General features: G+C 47.6%; 2 protein-coding genes across 2 annotated transcripts in view; both read left to right on the forward strand.

Moving 5' to 3' along the window:
- The window catches only part of fxyd6 (FXYD domain containing ion transport regulator 6), a 234,223-nt gene that overhangs the window by 57,526 nt on the left and 153,020 nt on the right, over positions 1–23,677 (forward strand). The gene's annotated exons all lie outside the window — the stretch shown is intronic.
- si:dkey-202l22.3 (7 transmembrane receptor domain-containing protein) lies at positions 13,325–15,358 on the forward strand. Its single transcript, XM_067246585.1, has 4 exons — positions 13,325–13,562; positions 13,736–14,325; positions 14,561–14,861; positions 15,246–15,358. The coding sequence occupies exons 1-4, from the start codon at positions 13,325–13,327 to the stop codon at positions 15,356–15,358; spliced, it is 1,242 nt and encodes a 413-aa protein (XP_067102686.1).

Raw genomic sequence — 23,677 nt, forward strand, 5'->3', positions numbered from 1 at the left:
TACATTTTCTAAATTGTACGGTTAGTTTTCACTCGGTAAAGACGCGTGATTGCTTAACCGAGAGAAAGTCTGGGTTCAATCAATGTTGTAGGAATAAGACATGAGGTGCATGTCTGCAACTAAGAGCACACAAATACTTTATTTCACCCGTTTCAACCGCTGTAGTCAACTATTCACATAGCCTACACGCTATGACAGTATGACACAGTATTGCTGTCATAATTTAGCCGAGAAATGTAGCATGAAAATGCTTGCAATGGACGTGGAACGTGAGATATGTAACAGTCTGCAAACAAGTCTCGCTCAGGCCATATCCAGGTTTAGAAAGCAATTACATTTACAAGTCGAGCGTGAGTCTCTACGTCTCATCGCCTTATCTTCCCCACTCATGACCGCTTGTCTGTGAAGCGGACGCGGCCGTACGTTTTATGATGACGTCACAATGCGGGCCTCCTGACAGCATAATAGGAATCTTGACGATAAAACTGCAATTTCTCACGGAATGGTTCATTTCGACTTAAAACACCCGTCGAGGAACCTAACGTGCAGGTATTTGTTTTTAATATAAAATGTATTTCCTTGTGGTTCTTAAAATAGGCGAGATTTAAGTTGAACAATTTAGTCTACGTATGCAAGAAGTTAAGTTATAAGACATTAAGTTACAATTATACATTATGTTCAGTTGAAACATTTTTTTTTTTTACCACACAGCAGTGATGTTTCTTTATTCATGTCTGTAGCCTAAGGGTCTTTATTAATAATCAATTTATTCCCTATACTCCTTAAAATGTAATCAATAAACCTGGTCCAAGTAACTCTGCACAACTCAACATTTTGTACATAGAGTAAGCAAGACTTGTATGTGTCAAGGAAGCTAAGAAGTTAATCCATACCATTAATCAATAAGCCACAGTCTCTCATGGATCAATTCATTTCTAAATTGAGACTTTGATCTTTCTTCCCATGTTCAGAAATTGGATACAAGCCAATAAGATGAAATTGCTGAAAGAAATGTGGAAGAGTGTCTCCACAAACATGGATGGGACTTTTCCTCAACTTATTGGTGTTGCCATGGTGTTGGCGCCCAGGAACCCTCCCCAAAGCATGAGCAGCATGCCAGGTGTCGTCCCCCAGGCAGCCCCCACCAGGCTGCCCTTGACGACCCCCACCAGGCTGCCCTCGACGACCCCCACCAGGCTGCCCTCGACGACCCCCACCAGGCTGCCCTCGACGACCCCCACCAGGCTGCCCTCGACGACCCCCACCAGGCTGCCCTCGACGACCCCCACCAGGCTGCCCTCGACGACCCCCACCGGGCTGCCCTCGACGACCCCCACCGGGCTGCCCTCGACGACCCCCACCGGGCTGCCCTCGACGACCCCCACCTGGCTGGCCTCGACGACCCCCACCGGGCTGGCCTCGACAACCCCCACCGGGCTGCCCTCGAAGGCCCCCACCAGGCTGCCCTCAACGACCCCCACCAGGCTGCCCTCGAAGGCCCCCACCAGGCTGCCCTTGATCATCCCCCAGATGGCCTCCAAGGGTAGGTTAGGGTATGAGCCCCAGCCTCCCACCCAGGCCAAGCCTCAAGGCCACAAGCGCCGCTCCGGCCGCCGACTGAAGCTGTCAGAGATGGACCTGTCCAGGGAGACCTACCAGCACCCCATCCTGAGGCCGCTCGGTGGCACCACCCTACCAGACTGCAGCAGCAAACCCCTGACCCTTGTGGGTCAGAAGATCTTCCCCCTCCTGCCTGAGATCCAGCAGCGGGGGGACTTCAAGTAAGCCCACAGTTCAGGGCCCCCCTCCGGTCTGGGCGTCCCTCTTTCCACCCTGCAGGCCCTTATCATGGTAGGTGTTGGTTGAACAAACACACGTGCACACATACAGTACGTGTGTGTGTACATTATACGTGTGCTTTAGTTTCAAGTCTCAAACATACTTTAACTTTTTAAGTCATTTGGATCCCTCCTCTCTCCCCTCCTCTCCTCTCCACTCCTCTCCTCTCTCTCCTCCTCTCCTCCTCTCCCCTCCTCCTCTCCTCTCCCCTCCTCTCCTCTCCTTCTCTCATCTCCCCTCCTCTCCCCTCCCCTCCTCTCCTCTCCTCTCCTCTCCCTCACCACCAGGTCTCTCTGGTCTGTCCGTCTCTCTCCAGGCCAGAGCGTAGGGACGCCCCCAGGGTCCGACCGGGGGGGAGGGAACACACGAGGAGCAGAACCCTAACATTGCATAGGTCAGTCCTTACCCCTCTCTCACCCCTCTCTCTCTCACCCTTCCCTCCCCCTCTCTCCCCATCTCTCCTCCTGGAGTTGCACTACTCTCTAACAGCTCCACAACTCTACTTCCTGGTCCAGGAAGACTGACGACAGCCGTATCACCATGATCAATCAGTCCAATGATTGGTAGTGCTGCGGTCTGCTCACTTCCTGGTCAAGGTCGTGCCAACATTAGGCCCGTCTGACCTCAAGTGCTATGTCCGGGAGAAGCGAGTGAGACAACAGGACTCAGGCAGAACACCCCTCGAAGTCCAAAACACACACACACGTCTGAGGTGTGAAGAAATATGAGTGGGCATATTTTCATTAGCATTAAACATGAAGACTGCCTCCAGACCTATCAGCAGAGCTGAGTTCTCAGAGCGTCGCTTGGAGGAGAACCCGGACCCCTAGGGGTCCATGTTCCACCCAAAGTCAGCTTGAGAACACCAGAATCCTGACTGGTAATGGACTCAACAGTGCCACACAGCCGGTGAGGGCAGGTTTTTTTACAGTTACACTGTGTTTGTCATTTTACAGACGCCAACATCAAAAGAGACTTAATTGATACATTTGTTTAGAGTGAGTAAACAGACAGTACATCCCACTGATTGTGTGTAGAGCCTTAGTGACTTCATCCTCCTCTCCTCTGCCTCCTCCACCTTCTCTCCTACCTCCTCTCCTCTTCCTCCTCCACCTTCTCTCCTACCTCCTCTCCCTCCTCCACCTTCTCTCCTTCCTCCTCTCCTCTTCCTCCTCCACCTTCTCTCCCTCCTCTCCTCTTCCTCCTCCACCTTCTCTCCTTCCTCCTCTCCTCTGCCTCCTCCACCTTATCTCCTCCTTCCTCCTCTCCTCTGCCTCCTCCACCTCCTCTCCTTCCTCCTCCTCCCCTCCTGTGTATGCTCCTCCCCCATCTCTCTTCTGAGTCTCCTCTATTTCAAGTTTAATCTAGTCACTAATCCCTTGTGTGTACATTATATGTTGTCAGGGTAGTCATTTTTGTTCTCAAGAGACCCGCCTGAATGGCATTTTCTGATTGCTCTCTACCTGTGTGTGTGTTCTTAAACAGACCCTGCTGTGTGGTGTGTGTGTATGTGTGTGTGTGTACCAGTGGGGCATGGCTTCTCAAGATCTAGGGCCATTTTGAGCCCCTGCACTGAGGTAAGTAGCTGCCATGGCAACTGCACGGTTGTTGTCACAAGGGCCTGTCGAGGGTTCCTTTTTGTAGCAGTGAAGAGGTGGCTCTAATGTAAAGTAAGGTTACAGGTTAGTATACCCTCAGGCAGCTACACCTCCCGCCCCCCGTCCCCTCTGACCCCGTAATCACAGTGAGTGCGGTCAAGATGTTTGCAGTTTTGGTCGCAGTCTTGCTGCTGGGAAATGGTGCAGTATATCCACCAAGGCCATAATCTGCTGTGGATGTAAGATTTCCCTCCCAAAAGCAGATCGGGTTCCCCTCACCCCCTCCCTTCATGCCCTTCTTGGGAAGCTGGAACAGGATGGCAGATGAAGAGAGACCACCCCCCCACCACCAATACCCCCCCCAGGAGAATGTGGCCATGTCTGAACCCTAGAAATCAACAAGCAAGGAAATGCCTTTCTGCTTTTTGTTAAGGTGGGTAGACCCACACACACACACAGCACACACTCTTACCAGTTTATATATGCAATAAGATGTGGGGATGTGTGTGTGTCTAATGTGTGGGTGTGTGTGTGTGTGTGTGTGTGTGTGTGTGTGTAGAGTCAGCACTATTGGACAACACCAGATTCAGAGCCACAGAGAAGATCCAACTCCAACTTCATCATACATATTTGTTTAAACTCTGAAATAAATGTATTTAAATGTTGTGTGTGTTTTGTCTTTTAGAAAGTAATTTTGGGGCTTTTGTTGTGTAAGCACATATCATCTCTCACAGTTTTCTAGTAGAATGCCTTTCTGCATACTAATGAGACAACTATGGGATGTTTCATGAAGACTATTTTGCTGCAGTAGCTATGCAGAGATGCCAACACTCGTCTGGCTGAAGATAAGGAGTATGTGGCTAAAATGTGCCTGGAAAAACAAATGATCAAATCAAAGTATTAACCATACTATTCAGAGGAGAGAGCAGCAGGAGATACCAACGATGCTGCGGTTAACGTGACTGTGCTTCAGTGATCAGCCCCGTCCTGGTGAATCTCAAAATCATTCAAAAGTAATCAATATTTTGTACCTCCAAAAACCATTCATCGTATATATTCATATTGATGAATAATAATGAATTATAATACTTCCCAGGAATAGTATGCATGTGCTTTGTTGTCTATGTCTCTCCTAGACTTCCTTGCTGTAGTGTGTGGATTATTGGTGTCTGTGTCTGGTTGACCATGACAACGTCCTCTAGGTGGGACGACAGGGTGTGCTGAAGCAAGTGTGTAGAGAAGGGTCTTCTGGGAACAGGATGTGTCTATCAGGGGCGTAGCCACGGGTTGGCCTGGGTAGGCACAGGCCTACCCAATTTGTTCTAAGGCCTACCCAAAAACGAAAATATCTCAGAAAACAGAAAAGATGCCTATCCATATTTTTCTAGGCCTACTCAAAAAGATTATTCTGGCTACGCCCCTGGTGTCTATTAGAGCGCCATTAGACACGGTACATGTTATCATGATTAAATATGGAATCCAGGACCGTCCCTTGGGAGAGAGAGCAATAAAGAGAGCAAGAGAGAGAGGGAGGGATCTGAGAAAGACAAAGGGAGAGAGAGAAAGCGAGAGGGGGAGGGCTGCCTTGGTGTGTGTGCGGTGTGTCTGTGTGTGGGTTAGAATTACCTGAAGAGGTTATATACCAACATTATGGTTGATAATGATCAGCAGAGGGCCTTTTTTAATAATGGAAATAACTTTCCAATTATTTGATTAACCTCGAAACATAATAAAGGACTAACATCCACTCCTGCGAGAGACTTGTAGAGTGAGATAATTGCACAGTAATAATTTCACTGCTGGTAATTAAAACCTCACTTTCCTCTCTCTATCCGTCAACCGTCTTGTGACATGGAACAGGTTACCCTGGTCTGGATCTGCCTCGGTGATCATTTGTAGAGCCTTGCCTGGGTGTGTGTGTGTGTGTGTCTGTCAGTATGTGTGGGGCCTCCAGTGGAACTGCTCGTGCTCTAAATGGACGGGTCTAGCACCCCCCGCCTCACCCTACCTTTCTTCACCCCAAGTGGAGGAGAGAGGGGGGGGGGGGGTGGGGGGGTTGTAAGAGGAGGCTTTTCCTTGTCCGCTCTTTTAAGCAGAAAGCCAGTCTGACATGAAGATCACAGGATGGTAGGAGACAGATCGGCACTTTATCTTTCAGCCCACACCCCTTTCACTGTCCCCTTTTTCTCTCACTCGTTACTCTATCTTTCTCTTCTCTCTATGCAGCGATGACAGACTTCCTCCCTTTCAGTCATCCTCGACCAGTAGCCAACCCTTGTTCCTGTGGATGTCCCACCCACCACGTCATCTCTCCGCAGCATGCCTCACTCCCCAATATGTGCTTCTTCCTTCTCCTAATGTATCGTATGTGTTATCATTTTACCATTAAAACAAACATCCATCATTCCCCTACTCTCTGCTCTCTCTTATCTCTCTCTCTCTCTCTCTCTCTCTCTCTCTCTCTCTCTCTCTCTCTCTCTCTCTCTCTCTCTCTTTGTTATATACTTTTTTTCTGTGTTTTTCAGGTACTCTCTTGCTCTCTCCCTATGGAAATATACACTCCCAGAAATTTGCAACATCTAATGATTAATGTTACTAATTTGATTAATTTCTTTATGCTTATCACTGTAATGTAATTTATTTATAATGTAACTATTCATTAAGTGTTACCTTCTCTCTCGCTATCTCTCTCCCTGTACCTCCCTCCCTATTCCTGCAGGGTGCCATTACCTTCTACAGAATGATTTTGACAAACATAGGTCTACGGGGGAAATGGGGCGAGGGGTGTGGGGTGAGGCGGGAAGGCAGGGGAGGGTTGTGGGGGTACGGGGGGGTAATGGAGTGCGTGGAGGAGGGTTGTTGAGAGGTTAATCTGATGGGTCCTGATGGGTGTTCCTCCAGTCTCGTCCCCCAGACCGGGGACAGTCTTCCCTGCAGCAGACTTCAGCCAATGGCAACCGACCCAATTAAGCTCTCAAATCACGATAGCTGTGCCTGAATCAGAGCCTCTTAGAGACCTATCTCACGGCACCGCCAAGGAAAATGGAGCGCAATCACTTCCACAGCTTCAAAACAACATTTTTATTCGAATTTCTTGAGATGGTGCCTGTCAGGGCTGGTATGAAAAGATTATATATTACATATTATAAAACCGGGGTTATGTGTCTACATACTGTCCACATGCAAGACAAAACACTCTGGGTTATGTCCTGAAACTGTATAGTGTGACAGAAGTCGTGGAAGCGACACACACCACACACACACACCACGCACACACACACCACACACACAAAAATAAGTCCATAAATCCAGCACAGCAGCCCAGGGACAGTGTACCAGCGGTGATGAACTGGTGTGTTGTCAGTTGCACACACCAGCAACTGACAAGTTTCTGGTGTGTGCGTGACTGTGTGTCTGAGTGTATGTGTGTGTGCGTGGTGTGTGTGCGTGGTGTGTGTGCGTGGTGTGTGTGGCTAGGTCACAGGCAGGGCAGAGGTAGAGAGAGGGCCTGACCTTAGAGACCCTCAGACAGAAGAGAAAGACAACATTTTAGTCCCTTACCTCTTCTCATCACTAATTCAGCTCTCACACGCAAACACACACGCAAACACACACACACACACACACTGAGGCTTGTATGCATACCGAGCTATACTCTGAAATAGTCAACCCATGCTAAGACTTGAGATGCTACAAATGTTACAATGGTACACAAATGGTAGACAAAAGTCTCACCCAGACCAATGACCTGCAGAGCATGTACACACATTCCCCCCTCACATCTATCATAACCCCCTCCCCACACACACACACACAGACACATGCTGAACCATGTACGTATACTAGGGGTGTAACGATACACTCAGCTCACGATTTGATACGTATCACAATACTGGGTGTACGATACTATACGTATCACAATATTTTGAACAACATTTTTTATGAAACAAATTCAATTAACAGATTTTTTTTCAAAACATTAAACATTTGCAATAATTGTCTTTGTTGTGCATACAATTTAGTTCACTCAGTTCAAGCGATTTCTGTGAATGCAATGAATGCACGCATGACGCAGGAGTAGGTCGCATGCTGATAGCTCAACCAATAGGATCAAAAAAATATTTCCATAACTACAATACATATTGTAAAAGTTTTGTATTGCGATATATTGTTCCACGATATATTGTTACACCCCTAACGTATACACAAGCACACTCTCAAACAACATGCCAACACAGTATGCAGCAAGCTCCTCCTCTTTCTCTCTCTCTCTCTCTCTCTCTCTCTCTCTCTCTCTCTCTCTCTCTCTCTCTCTCTCTCTCTCATACACACACACACACATGTGACTGCCTCTTGTGAAATAACAAAACATGTATACATTCCTAAATTCCTTTTCAGATAAACAGACCCACTAAATGCCCCCCACCCTCCACACACAAACACTTGACATGCAGAACAACACTGCCTTACCACACACAAAGAAACGTGTCACAAATTAATTATCTATTTATCTATTTATCTATCTGTCTGTCTATCTGTTTAACAGTTTGCCTGCCTGCCTGCCTGCCTGTCTGCCTGTCTGCCTGTCTGCTTGTTTGTCTGTCCGCCATTCTTTGCTGTTGTTAAATCTATTTCTAGTTCTCTCAGAAAACAGATCACTCCGTAATAACCCCTCTCCATCTTTTCTCTCTGACTGCATCCTCTGCCATTCACATTGGGAGAGGCACCAAGAGAGAGAAAGAAAGAGAGAGAGAGAATGAGGGTGAGGAGATAGGAGATTGCGGGACCATTCACAAAATTGGTCTCAGACATTCAATCTGGAACCGTTTGTGAAGCCATTGATAATGGCAGTTACTACCTGATGGTTGGAGCTGGCTCTCCTTCTGGGCTTCAATTCATATAGCTGTAGTGCAGGGAGAGAGTTATGGGAGAGAAGATGGGAGGGAAGTTTGGAGGGAGAGAGAGAGAGAGAGAGAGAGAGAGAGAGAGAGAGAGAGAGAGAGAGAGAGAGAGGGAGGGAGAGAGAGAGAGAGAGAGAGAGAGAGAGAGAGGCACTACACTTTTTAGTATTTAACAATCATAGACAATCAGGACATCTCATATTTCCTAATGACAGGAAGAAGGTATTTAGACAACATTTTTTTGACATCGGAGACATAGAAAATCTAAATCATTATTTTCTGGATCCAAATAATGAAAACACACTAAAAGGTACCAGAGTAAGTGTGTGTCATTGTCAGACAGTAATTTACTTTGAAAGACTCCAAATGGATTCATTAATATATATTTATTCCAACCTGCACCCAGAGATATTGTCTGCCTCCTGGCGAATGGAGGAATACACAAGCATAACCAATCATTTGTCTGCTTTGTTAATTAAAAAAGCTATTTGGCATGAAGGTGGTTTCCTCTCTGTAATCAGAAAGTAGAGAGCCACATTAGAACCTGAACAATGTACTGTCTACAAATGAACACATACACAGTTAAACATCTTTCTGGCATATTTTTCCTGAAACCAGATTGCTGTTTCAGTTTAAAGGTGTTACATCTAGGTTGCAAAAGGCAGGCTGATTGAATTGATAGACGGAGAGAGAAAGATAACAAGTAGAGAGACACACACACGTGCACTCGCACAGACATGCACATATCGGGTGTACACGAGTACATTTGGATTTGTTGATGTGTGTGTCAGTAGCCTGACATTTTACTACAAATACTCTTTTTATCAGCATAAGTGCAACAATAAACCATAGAGGTTGAAAGGTTTTCTGTTATGTGTTTTAGGGTTATTGATGGTCATACCATTTCCCTTTAAAGGCCAATTAGGAAAGCCACCATAATTATTTCAATATATGAATAAAGCCTGAAAAAGAGTGATACATGATTAAGCTTTCAAGGTTAAAGTATCAACTGCCAATGTATTTTGTATATGTGTGTGTAATTGTGTGTATAACATATCTATGTGCATGCGTGTGTGTGAGTAATTGGCAGAGAGAAAGGATTTTTGGGGCAGAAAATAGTAGTAGTATAGCAGTATATCGCTCAAGTTGTGTGCGTGTGTTTGTGTCTGTATGAGGTGTGTGTGTGTTTTGTGTGAAAAAGTGTGTGTGTGTTTTCCAAGGAGAAAATGTGTGTGTGGTGAGAAGGGGTACAGGAAGAGAAAGGGAGAGGGTGTGTGGGTCAGCCTCACTCTCCATCACTGGTTCATTGCGGTTTAACGTAAGAAGCGATCTCCCTCTCTATCTGTCAATCTGCTTCCCTCCATCTCGCTCTCTCTCACTCTTTCTCCGTCTCAGCTACTTTCTCTTGCCCTCTTTCCCTTTCTCTCTCTCTCTCTCTCTCTCTCTCTCTCTCTCCTCTCTCTCTCTCTCTCTCATCTCTCTCTCTCTCTCTCTCTCTCTCTCTCTCTCTCTCCTCTCTCTCTCTCTCTGCCTGCTTCACCTTATATCTCTCTTCACCCTGTCACCCCATCTCTCTCTCTTTCCCCTCCCTCCCTCTCTCTCTCCTACATCCTACATCTTTCTCTCTATAACTCACTCTCCCCATCCCCCCTCTCTCTCTCTCTTTCTCCCTCTCTTTCTTTCTCTCCCCTCTCTCTCCCTCCCCCCTTTAATTTCCTCTCTCTGCTTCTCTCTGTCTCCACTCCGTCAGCATAGTGGCCACTGGAGGAGCACTGAGAGAGAGGAGGGAAGTCAGAGAGAGAGAGAGAGAGAGAGAGAGAGAGAGAGACAGAGAGACAGAGAGAGAGAGAGAGAGAGAGAGAGAGAGAGAGACAGAGACAGAGACAGAGAGAGAGAGAGAGAGAGAGAGAGAGAGGAGGAGAGTGAATACAGAAGAGAGAAAGGGGGAGAGAAGAAGAGTGTGAAGATGAGGACACATGCTATGAACTGAGGAGAGAACACGGAGAGGTTTTCTGACTGATGCAAGAGCACCAAGGTACGTGCATGCAACACTTTCTTTTCTCTGTCGTCGCACGCTCACACACACACACACACACATGAACAAACACACATGCACGCACAGACATACTCTCACACACACACACTTCCACACGCAGGCTCACACACACACAGACAAACCAGAAACACGCACAGTATTACACTACACACATGCTTAACTAATACAGTAATTTTATACGCAAATAATGTACAAGTTGTATTCTTATTTAAATAAGTTGTTAATATTAAACAAATAATTGTTTTATATAATGCTGATAGATAGACTGATAGATGTGACATCACAGTTGTTCAATATTCACATGTTAAACGTACCTAGCCTTTCACTCCCATATTTTATAGTATGTTCTATTGCCTGTTATGATGGTGCGTATGTGTTTGTCTCTGTGTGTGTACATTTTGTCTGCGCATGTGTGTGTGTGTGTCAGAGATGTGTCTTTGTAGAAAATCAACAGATGAGAATGTCTTTCAAAAGCCTTATGATTATCATACACGCTGGGAAGACATACCACCACACTTCATAGTGACAAACACACACAAACACACTCACTACACACACACACACACACACACATACAGACAGGTGTATGGATTCTTCAGATCTTTAAGTATATAATGTGCCATATAGGAATCCCAGTGAGAGGTTCAAAGGAGAGCAGGTACTGTGCTCTAGTGCTGTTTTAGTGAACCTGCTTTTAAGTCTTGCTGTGATACTGCAACACAATGGGATCAGAGCATCCATCTGTACCACCTGCCCCCCCCCCCACCCCCACCTCCCCCCTCCCCCCACAGCCCCCACACACACACAGACGACAGACCTTTGCGTCTGCCCAAACTGACCATGCAAATTCGGCAAAACAAGCCCAAAATGGCAATCATGAATCATAATTTATTCTGAAATGGTGTCTGACTGCGATAGAATAGCATGTCACTTCGGGTCGCGAATCATCAGTCTCCTAATGTCTTCCTCTAACGATCAATTAAACTCTGGGTCGCTCTTTGTAGAAGCACGTTGGTCCTCCTCAGGTTCCTCCTCTGGGAGAGACGGAAATGGAGAGAGGGGGAGGAAGACATAAACAGGAGCAGGGGCAAAGAAAGAGAGACAGAGAGACGAAGACAGGGACAGAGAAGGACAAAGAGAGATAAAGAGAAACAGGGACAGAGAGAGACAGAGAGAGAGAGACAGAGAGAGAGAGAGACAGAGAGCGAAAGAGAGAGAGAAAGAGAGAGAGAGACAGAGACAGAAACACGGAGACAGACAGACAGCGTTCAGCGGGAGGGCAGGTGAGGAAGTCTCTGCGAGCAGCCTGGGTGTTTTGCATGCTGAAGGTTGCTTCAGAGGGTTCTTCACTCAACCCTCATCAAGGCATGCAAATGATCATGTTCTGTCTGCTGCTGGGAACATTTACCACATCCTCATACCACACTGTCTGCTGCTGGGGACATTTACCACATCCTCATACCACACTGTCTGCTGCTGGGGACATTTACCACATCCTCATACCACACTGTCTGCTGCTGGGGACATTTACCACATCCTCATACCACACTGTCTGCTGCTGGGGACATTTACCACATCCTCATACCACACTGTCTGCTGCTGGGGACATTTACCACATCCTCATACCACACTGTCTGCTGCTGGGGACATTTACCACAGCCTCATACCACACTGTCTGCTGCTGGGGACATTTACCACAGCCTCATACCACACTGTCACTGTCTGCTGCTGGGGACATTTACCACAGCCTCATACCACACTGTCACTGTCTGCTGCTGGGGACATTTACCACAGCCTCATACCACACTGTCACTGTCTGCTGCTGGGGACATTTACCACATCCTCATACCACACTGTCTGCTGCTGGGGACATTTACCACATCCTCATACCACACTGTCTGCTGCTGGGGACATTTACCACAGCCTCATACCACACTGTCTGCTGCTGGGGACATTTACCACAGCCTCATACCACACTGTCAAATGATGAAGGGAAACGGTGTGGGTGGCTGAGTGTCATAATGACATGAGTTGCAGTTGGTCACACCTCATAATTACCGTGCTTATTAGGGAGGACGGAGAGGGTACTTTGGGTTCTGTCCTCGTCCATCGAGTCAGGTGTAAGGTGGCTGAGCGGTTAGGAAATCGGGCTTGTAATCTGCAGGTTGCCAGTTCGATTCCCGGCCGTGCAAAATGACGTTGTGTCCCTGGGCAAGGCACTTCACCCTACTTGCCTCGGGGGAATGTCCCTGTACTTACTGTAAGTCGCTCTGGATAAGAGCGTCTGCTAAATGACTAAATGTCCATCCTCAGGAGAGCCTCTGGTCTCTGGAGCGCTCCGAGCAGGAGATACCTGCACCATCAAGACAGCTCAAGAAGCACGCTGTTGATTGTCTCGTCTTCCCTCACTGTCGTCATTGTGATCGTCCTCGTTCGTGTTGTGTGGCGCTCTCTGGTATCAATAGACACATTATGAGTTCAGTGATGATGGCTCCCCAAAGTCTTGGTCACATTATAAAGCTCTTTGTTTTCTTTAGCTCCCCCATCTGTGCAGCTTCTGTGATCAATAAGGAGTCTGCCATGAAAGTCAATACAGCCTCCCAGCTCTTCAGCCACACCCCCAGCACTCTTACACTTCTGAAGGAGGGCGACGTGTTTCAGGGGCATGCACAGTTAAAGATTTAAGTTATTCACTTTTGGCAATTGTCATGGTAACAACAATGTGTGTCCCACCTCGAAATAAAAATAAATACAAAATAAATGATTGTACGGTGACTCGTGTAAGGAATCCAACAGAGCAGAACTAAAGGGATAATTTAGTCACTGGTTGGTTAGTTGATTGGTTGTTTGACTAATGGATTAACTGGTTGATTGTTCAACCTGGTTGACTGATCTGTTGATTTCTTCAGCAGTGGAGTCTACGATCAAAAATGGAGGTGTTTCTGGAAGAGGACCTGATTGGGTCTAATGGCACTCAAGCTGGCACCGCCCAGAACCAAAGTGGCCCATTAGACATGTTCTCTGGGATGGAGCTACTCCTGAGGTTCAAGCCCCTGTTCCTGCCTCTCTACTGCCTCCTGGTGGCCGTGGCTGGCGTGGGCAACTGCTTCCTGCTGGCCTGCATCATGGCAGACAAAAAACTCCACAACGCCACCAACTTCTTCATAGGTGAGTTAGAAGTTAGTTGTGATCAGGTAGGGGGTTGGAGCGAGGAGTTACAAGTTTGTTTTCCATTTGTAAGTGGTATGGGGGGGGCAGGTAGGAGGCAGGAACAAACAAGAATGAACAGGAATATTATTGATTGCTGAATGGATCAATTGATTGGTTGATTTATTCATCAGGTAACCTTGCGGCCGGGGATCTGCTGATGTGTCTGAGCTGCGTGCCGCTGACCGCCTCCTACGCCTTCGACAGCCGTGGCTGGGCCTTCGGACGCCCCCTCTGCCACTTTGTGCCCCTCATCCAGGCCGCCACCGTCTTTGCCTCCGTCCTCTCCCTCACCGCCATCGCCGTGGATCGATACGTGGTCGTCGCCCACCCGGTACGCCGCCGGATCTCCGTGTGGGGCTGCGGAGGCGTGGCGTTGGGGGTGTGGCTCCTGTCCCTGGCCCTGGCGGCCCCACCCTCCCTCCACATGCGCTACCTGGACCTGCGTCGCAGTGGGATGGACCTGGTGGTGTGTGAGGAGTTCTGGCCCGGCTCGGCCCGCCTCAGGCTGGTGTACTCCTGCTTCATCCTGGTGGCGTCGTACATGATCCCCCTGCTGTCCGTCACCGTGTCCTACTGCGCCATCACTGTGCACCTGCGGCGCCACGCGCTGCCCGGGGAGCCCTCGCAGTGCCAGCAGCGCTGGAGCCAGAGGAGGAGGAAGACCTTTTCTCTGCTGGTGGCCTCTGTGCTCGCCTTTGCCCTCTGCTGGCTCCCCCTGCAGGTGAGGAGGGGGACCACGGGTGGAAACAAAAAGACCTTGCATTTTATGCATGATTCATTGTCTCTCGGGCGATATTCTCATACTTCTTTATTCATTGTCAGATGGCCATTGGCATATTGGGAAGTGTGTTTTACCATGCCTTCTGACTGTGTCTAACTCGTACAGCCCCCAGACCAGCCATTCTGTGTTTCCAAATCTATCCAGCTGCTCACATCCTCCTTCCTGTTCCATGCAGGTTCTGAACCTCTTGTTGGACCTGGACCCGGACTTCCACATCGTGGGGAAGCGCTACGTGAACGTGCTGCAGGTGTGCTGTCACCTGGTGGCCATGAGCTCCGCCTGCTACAACCCTTTCATCTACGCCTCGCTGCACAGCAAGGTGCGCCTGCACCTGCAAGGCTACCTCTGCCCCTGCCGCCACGCCGTGGGGGGAGTCCCCAGGGGGGTCACCCTCCTTTCCCACTGCGCCTCCCGCAACCCTGCCACCTGCCTCAGCCTGCTCTCCGAGGCCACCCCGGCCGCTGCCAAGGAGACGGGCCCCCACCCCCCCCCACACACACACACGCCTGGACAGCAGCTGCGTCTGAGAGAGGTCGGGGAAGGATGGGGGAGGGGGTGGGGAGAGGGGGCGAAATTGTAGAAAATGTAGATTCCTGCCTGTGTCCGGCATGTTTCTGGGGGAGGGGGGATTGGAGGGGGGAGAGATGGATGAGGGAGGGAGGGATCAAGGGAGACAGGGGTGACCGGGGAGCAGGGACAGGGGCAGGACATGGGATGGCACCTATCATCTACACTACATACCCCCCCATCCAACCCATCCACCCACCACCACACCCCCCCACCCACAACCCCCAGTCTGGTTCCTCCTGGATACCAACCCAAGCCCCTGAACCCTGTGACAGATCCGTTCCTCTCCACAGCCCCGGGTCTTGGAGCCATGGATACTCTGGCTCTGACCTTGCCAGCGCCTGATGCTGTCCTGTGGACAGGAGCAGCATGGCACTTGGGGGAGCAAGGGGCCAGCAACGGCTGACCCGGGGCCCTGGGGAGCTGACCTTCCTCTGAACTTCCTGTGAACTTCCTCTCCAGCCATGTGGATTATTCACTACAGAGGATATGCTGAAGAGGCAGGGGACAGGGGCCGTCGCTCTCAATCGCTCTTTCTCTCTCTTTCTCTCTCTTTCTCTCTCTTTCTCTCTCTCTTTCTCTCTCTTTCTCTCTCTTCTTTCTCTCTCTTCTCTCTCGATCTCTCTCGATCTCGCTCTCTCTCTCCATTCGTCCCTCCAGCTATTCTCTTGGGTGGATCTTTGCCCCCTGTCTGCTAGACATGCTCCAGATGGCCTCTGTCTCTTTGTTTTTGTCTTTTTGTGTGCTTGTGTGTTTGTTTGTTTGTGTGCGTGGGTGGGTGCATCTGTGTGTGTTAAAGTGTGCGTGTGTTATGTAATGTGTGTTCTTTTACTGACCCCCCCACCCCTCTCTTTCACTCACTCTCTTTCTCAGTTTCTGCCCTCAAGCATTTCATAATGACACTCATCAACGGGCACACACACTGGCTGTCCATCTACACTTCAGAGGAAGTGTGTGTGTGTTTGTAACATTGATAGGTGTCGCTGCCCATCCCCCCATGGTACCACCAGTGTCATCTGGTCAGGGTTGAGTCGTGTGTGGGGTTGGGGGGGCTGTGGACGTGGATTTGGCCTCGTTGTGACAGCCCCGGTGTAGGTGTGAGACAGTAAGGTTTGTTAGGCTGAGTTAGTCAGACCACCCCCCTCCTTGCAAAGCCTATTTATATCTCACGTCTGGAAATCTCACCTTCCACTATTAGCCATGCTCAGACAAAGAGAGAGGGAGAAACCCCAGGCTGACTGCTGCTGTCAGTGTCTGGAGAGGGGAACCTTTCTTTTCTAGTCTGCCTGACCACCAGGATGGACTGCTCATTGATATGGTATCTGATAACTGATCAACTGAACTCTATGGTGATGTGCTGAACCACATGCATGAACATGCACAAGTCAGAGGTTTTTGGTTACTCTTATTCTCTTTCTTTCTTTCTCTTTCTCTCTATCTACCTTGCTCTTTCTTCCTCTCTCTCTCTTTTTTACCTTTTCTTATATTTTCAGGCCTCTCTTACTGTTGTGTCCCTTTTCTCTTGCTCACACACACAGACACACACACCTTTGCATGTGCCTCTCCCTGCGTGGAGAAGGCTGGCCTGGTTGGCAGAATTACGCATTTGTGTCAGCTGCTAACACCATGCTCTCTGCTTATTTGTTTGTGAATTAAAAACTGTGAAAACCAATTATTCACTAGCATTTTGCTTCATTTGGCACACGCATGCACATACATGCACACATATGTACATACACACACACTCACACATGTACACACACTATTGGGAACTAGTTCCACAGTCTGTGTGTGTGTGTGTGTGGGGGGGGGGGGGGTTATTGTGTGAGCGAGTGTGTACATTTTAATTGATTCATTAATTTGATGAGGCTGCATTGACGATGATGCAGTTAGATAGCGAGCCTAACCCTGGGGCCACACACACACACTGTGTGTGCGATCAGATTGAAGGGGATTTGTCCAGGTAACCCAATAATCCAATAGAAAATTAATAAGTGGGGCTGTGTGTGTGTGTGTGTGTGTGTGTTTGTATGTTTCACTGTAAAGAGTTTCACATAATTTCTTATGCAATGTCTATAACAAAGCCTTAAATCTCTCTAATTATGCCAGGAATCTTTGTGCATCTGTGTGTGTGTGTTTGTTCGAATTAGAATGGGTTTAGTTTCCAACAAGTATCTCAAGAATCGGCCACTCTATAAAGTTCATATTTCATGTCCTTTTTATAATCCCACGGAGTGCAGATTCATGTTGTGATTTAGAGCTCAACTCTTGCCATGTTGAGTTGACTGAGCTGCACTAAGCTATCTCTTGCGAGCCGAAACTATTATATGGATATAGCAATCCGGAAACAGGCATCCGACAGAAACAATATTATTAGTCAATGCGATTTAAATAAATGCAATACTATTTTACTGATGAAACTCTTGCACAAAATATGCACAAAACTCTTACAGTAACACCAAAATCAACTACAACATTACGGACACCACAGACTATTCCTATCACTTTAGCCTCCTTGGTTGATGTCTTAAGACATGGATATAGCGTCAGGAACAATGTTCGTACGAATTTAGTGTCCTCGGTCAGTTGTCGTGTCATATCTATGAAAATGCAATACAGAAAATGCAAGACTATTTTACAGCATTGCATTGCACAAAGAAAAAAATACAAACTCTTTATTGGCACTGTGCACAATATATACAAGTGCAGTAGGGATATCTTTGCCTTTTTTCGAACACTGGTCTGAGTATTGAGGATGTGTCTGACGTGTGTTCAGAGCATGTGCGTTGGGGTGTGTGTGTCGAGGGTGTGTGCTGTTGTGACTGGCTCATGTACAGTGTGGAGTGTCAGGTGACTGTACAGGGTTCATTTTGTACAGGACAGTATATGATATCACTGGGGTCTCACGGAGAAACCTGCACTGCTTCTGTCTGAAGACATTACTCTCCTCTACCCACCTGGGAACAGATACACACACACACACTCCTGCCTTTCACAGGTCCAGCAGACACACATCCACACACACACTCCTGCACACACACACTTTATTAAAGGCTGGAATAATTCCCTGTGGAAGATGTGATGCATACATCTGGAATTTGAAACAGATGAGCCTGTCATGTAGTAACAGTGTGTGTGTATGTGTGCGTGTGTGCGTGTGTGTGTCTGCCTGTGTGTTTTATCTCAATTAACAACACCTAGGAGTTTGCAGGTGCTGTGAGGGTGATGCATCACTGTTTTGTAACAGGGGGCAAGGGACAGCGAGGGCCGCAGGCATAGTGCAATGTTGACACAGACAGACATGGATGCTCTCTCTCTCACACACACACACACACACACACAAACACGCGCGCAACACAAACACACACACATGCACAGACGTCAGACACATCATCAACATTACTATTAGGGTGTTTGAAACGTAAAATCTCCTTGACAGAATTTCCATTGTTGGTCAAGTGGCTGTTGTTGTCCCTAAATCCCTTCCTGTTTACATAAATCCCATCCCACGATAGGTGCTAGGTGTTAGGTGTTGTTTATCTACCTGGCTGGGTTGTCTCCAGGGGTTTGAGACCTGGTAAACATGTGCGTTAGACAGTCTGACTGAAGTGCAGAATGTGTGTGGTCAGAGTGTTTTATATTGGTTTAGAAAATGCTCACTGTTGGAAATGTGTTTTTTTATGAAGCTCAAAGCTTAAGGCCTCTCTGATTGTACAAAAACAGTTGCTGAACACAGTGAGATAAGCAGCACCTCAGGATGAAAGATTATCATACAGCGCAGAGCCCTGTTTCTTGACAACAACTTAAAGTGCTTCACTTCAATAAATTCCCAACATTTATGCATCAGCAGATGCGGTTAATGTATATATGCATGGAGTTATTATCTGGTTATGCACAGTACACATTAACATATATAGGCATGAATCTCAGTACTAGAAGGAACATGTCTTCAGGACAGGATTGGAGGACAGGACTTGAAGCTATGAAGGAAGTCTGCGGTATGTCAGGGCCAGGTACATGGGTAACACCCTTGTACACCCAGGTCACCATGTGTTTAGGCTGTGAATATGTGTGTGTGTGTGTGTGTGTGTGTGTGTGTGTGTGTGTGTGTGTGTGTGTGTGTGTGCGAGAGTGCACGAGTGTACGAGAGTGTTGCACGTGTTATATAAATCCAGTGCCCCTTATTTGCAAGTCTAGAAAGTTTAGAATGCGGTTGACTATTAGGAGTGCATGAATCATCCCTCATACTCAGGGCACAAAGTTAGCAGCATCCACCAGCCAAATGCTGGTAAAACACACAAGAGGCTAGATGATTTTCTATATACTATATACTCACCAGCCCTAAAAACTATGGTAATATATTGAGTGGATTGTCAAATTTGACCATTCAATAGCCATTTGGCCGGGGGACAAAATCCCACTTAGTACTGCTAGTTTATGTACCCTTGGTATACATAGTCCACATATTTAAATTTTAGGTCCCTATATGTTTATTGTTTGCACCTTCCTGCCAAAGCAAATTCCTTTTCTGTGCAAACTTTCATGGCGAATAAATCCCATTCTGATTCTGATTCTGATAAGAATGTTCATTTTGCACCCTGCATTCTGCCAGGTGGATGACTCAGATTCCAAGCTGTAGAACTATAGAACACCCGACCCCAGGCTTCCATTATGTCACATCAGGTCCTCTGAACATTCCAGAAGAATCACATAGAGTATAAACATCAATTAAGCTGCTATTTAAATAGAAAATATGGTATATACTACCAACCTACACAGGTGGAGTATGACCGATGCCAGGCATTTAAAAGACTGCAGGTGAAGTAGAAGTGGTCTTAAATTGCAAATACTTGCATTCAGCTATGGCTCAGACCCAAAGTAGCAGCACTTGTGAAAGAACGAAAGGTTATATTAAATATCTCTTTCTCAGGGGGTTGAAAATGCCACGTGGTGTTGAGGGAGTCTGGGGCTTTAATACAGGCTGGATGTGAATGGCCATTCAGAGGTGTCAAGAGACAAAATTACTGTTCATGTTCTACAGAGAAAGCACCATATCGTTCATCATCATCACTGCTCTCTCTCTCTCTCTCTCTCTCTCTCTCTCTCTCTCTCTCGCTCTGTGTTCCTTGCTCTCTTTCTCTCTTCAATTCAATTAACTGGGCTTTATTGGCATGAAAGAACAAATGTTCCTATTGCCAAAGCCACCATGGAATGACTGACACACACGCTGTACACCTACTCAAACACACATACACAGTAGTAGGGGTGAAGTGGGGGAGGTGGAAGAGGTGGGGGGTGAGGTGAGGGGAGGTTGTAAAGGCTGGGCTGAGATGAGTTGGGGGGTATCTCACTTCCTCCATATCCAGTGTGTTTCTGTGTGTGTGAACGGTATGTTTGTGGGTGAGCGTGTGTGTGTATATACTAGTGGTGGGCCGTTATCGGCGTTAACGCGCTGCGTTAACGTGAGACTCTTATCGGGCGATAAAAAAAATATTGCCGTTAATCTATTCTCAAAGTTGGGTTGGGAGCTGGGTCTATACTACGCAAGCTATGATGACTTTCACCTTGATATATTAGCGCGGATGTATACCTAGCCGAATTTCACTGTAAGGGGCGAGAACGAGTCTTCGAACCTGTGTGTATGCCTTGTGTATGAAATTATCACATCAAACGTTACGTGCCAACATGGATGCAGCTATGAAGCCGCCTGGTTTGATTCAGGGAAAATGTATTTTTAAGAAGCTTCCCAATGGAAACCTCGACAAGGCAATGGTTGTTTGCACCTTGTGGTATGCGGAATTAGTTTCCTTTGGAGTTCTTCCAGTCTCAAATACCACCTAAACGCAAAGCATCCGTTGGCTAATGCGGAAGATGCCGGGCCAAGCATTGATGTAGCGCAGGGGAAGAGTCGTCGTCAAACTACGATGTTTGAGTGCAACCGAGGCAAGCCCGTCAGCACAGCTCTATCAGCCAAGCTAACTAATCTAATAAACAGTTAATAAACACAAGTACATCTTATTGAACATAATTTATTTTCATCACATATTATCATAGTAGAACAGCTTTCTCAAGCAGTTTGTGATGCATTTTGGAAACAGGAGATGAGCTCCTGGTCTAATGCACCACCTGGCTTGAGAAATCCGTTCTCAAAGACTTACTTTTAGTAATTATTTGGGTAGCACACATATTCTGAATGCCTTCGGCGGAATTAAAATGAGCCATTTTAATCTAAGATTACAGTGAGATTAATCTATATTAAAAAAATTAATCTATGCCCACCACTAGTATATACCTGTTAGAATATCAATGGAGGTTGATTATTGCATGATAGTTTCAAGTGAACTGTTCTTACTTTGCTCTTCAATCTTGTGTTGCATTGTTGATTCAGGCAGGAAGACTCAGTAGCAGTGATTACTTGATACTTTATTATGCACAATAAAATACATGTTTTGGCATAATGATTCTGCTTGCAGCGGCTCCCTGCTGCACCCAACGGAGACACCGTCTCGACATCCGAGTAGAGAGCAGCGAACGCATTCCCTCTACAAAAGGAACACAGAACCAAGGGTGGAGGCCGGGGAGGCGGAGGCAGCAGGATTGAAACCGTGCAGTGATATCCTGGTTAAATACCCCGCCCTGCTAAAGCAGGTGTGCCCCGACTGCGTGATATGACCAGATGCTCGTGACGGGCTAAGGTCTCAGAGTCTCCTGCATGAACCAGCTCTGCCCGATTATAGAACACAAATAAATGTTCTGTGTGTATTGAGGCCATCACAGGACACATATTAGAACATAATCAATGTTCCATGAAAAAATATTGTACTCAATGTTCCTTGAAAACGGTACAAGTTGCATTCCTCTCTGTGGTCGCAGTAGCTGCAATCTTCCTCCAATAAAATTCCACCCTGACAAAACACCTGCTCCTGTTCCCAGATAGCTACACGTACACACGCACACACGCGCACACACACTCATTGAGATGACGAGCTGTTGAGCTGTCCAACAGCCAGTGGCACAGCTTACAGCTGCCAAATGTCAGCTAGCGCTCAGCCATCACATTATTGACGCACACAGCAGGCAACTGTATTGATGTTGAGTAAAATGCCATTGTGTGAATAATGAAGCTTCATCATTCAACACCCAAGAAGGCCACAGCTCCGAATCACACTTTCTCTCGTTAATTGTTACACTCTCTCTCTCTCTCTCTCTCTCTCTCTCTCTCTCTCTCTCTCTCTCTCTCTCTCTCTCTCTCTCTTCTCTCTCTTCCACCCCCACCCTCACTCCCATTCTTGCCCTCTCACAACCCTTTATTTTACCTCCTCTCTCTCTCTCTCTCTCTTTCTCTAAGTGACCAAAAGAGAAGGGGATGAGGGGGAAGATGACAATAAAGGATAGGGGGGGAAATTGAAGCAAAGGATGAAGAGGAAAGAGGGAGGAGGGGAGGGAGGACAGCAGCTACTCTGACATGAGTACCTCATGAACCGGGGCAAAAAAGATGAGGTTGAGTGAATTGATGAAGAGCAGAGAGCGATGAGAGAGGGAGATGGAGGGGGGGATGAAGAGGAGGATGATCAATGAGAAGAGCTTTAGAGCAGTAGTGGCCCAAGGGTATTGGATGGAAGGAGACCCTACACTGGTAGATGACCAGTTTTGTGCCTGACTGACACATGATAGCTGTCACTCTCTTTCAGTTCCTCTGTGTCCCACTCCTTCTGTTGCTGTCTGTTGTATCGTCTTCTTTTTCTTTCATCACCCACCTCCCCCTCTGTCTCTCTCCCTCTCTGTTCTGTCTCCCCCTCTCTCTGTCTCTCTCCCTCTCTGTTCTGTCTCCCCCCCTCTCTGTCTCTCTTCCTCTCTGTTCTGTCTACCCCCTCTCTGTCTCTCTCCCTCTCTGTTCTGTCTCCCCCTCTCTGTCTCTCTCCCTCTCTGTTCTGTCTCCCCCTCTCTGTCTCTCTCCCTCTCTGTTCTGTCTCCCCCTCTCTCTGTCTCTCTCCCTCTCTGTTCTGTCTCCCCTCTCTCTCTGTCTCTCTCCCTGTCTGTTCTGTCTCCCTCTCTCTCTGTCTCTCTCCCTCTGTTCTGTCTCCCCCTCTCTCTGTCTCTCTCCCTATCTGTTCTGTCTCCCCCTCTCTCTGTCTCTCTCCCTCTCTGTTCTGTCTACCCCTCTCTCTGTCTCTCTCCCTCTGTTCTGTCTCCCCCTCTCTCTGTCTCTCTCCCTCTCTGTTCTGTCTCCCCCTCTCTCCCCCTCTCTCCCTCTCTGTTCTGTCTCCCCCTCTGTCTGTCTCTCTCCCTTTCTGTTCTGTCTCCCCCTCTCTCTGTCTCTCTCCCTCTCTGTTCTGTCTCCCTCTCTCTCTGTCTCTCTCCCTCTCTGTTCTGTCTCCCTCTCTCTCTGTCTCTCTCCCTCTCTGTTCTGTCTCCCCCTCTATCTGTCTCTCTCCCTTTCTGTTCTGTCTCCCCCTCTCTCTGTCTCTCTCCCTCTCTGTTCTGTCTCCCCCTCTCTGTATCCATATATGTCTGTATCTCTCTCCCCCTGTGTTTCTATATCTCCCCCTCTCTTCTTCTTTATTTCTCGTCTTTCTCTGTCTTTCCACCTCACCACCTCTCTGTGTGTCTCTCCACATCCCTAACTCACACACACACACACACACACTCTCTCTCTCCCCTTGCCTTCTTTTTCTTTCATCACCCACCTCCCCCTCTGTCTCTCTCCCTCTCTGTTCTGTCTCTG

The sequence above is a fragment of the Osmerus mordax genome, chromosome 11 (genome assembly GCF_038355195.1).
Source record: "Osmerus mordax isolate fOsmMor3 chromosome 11, fOsmMor3.pri, whole genome shotgun sequence".
In the NCBI taxonomy this organism is placed as follows: Eukaryota; Metazoa; Chordata; class Actinopteri; order Osmeriformes; family Osmeridae; genus Osmerus; species Osmerus mordax.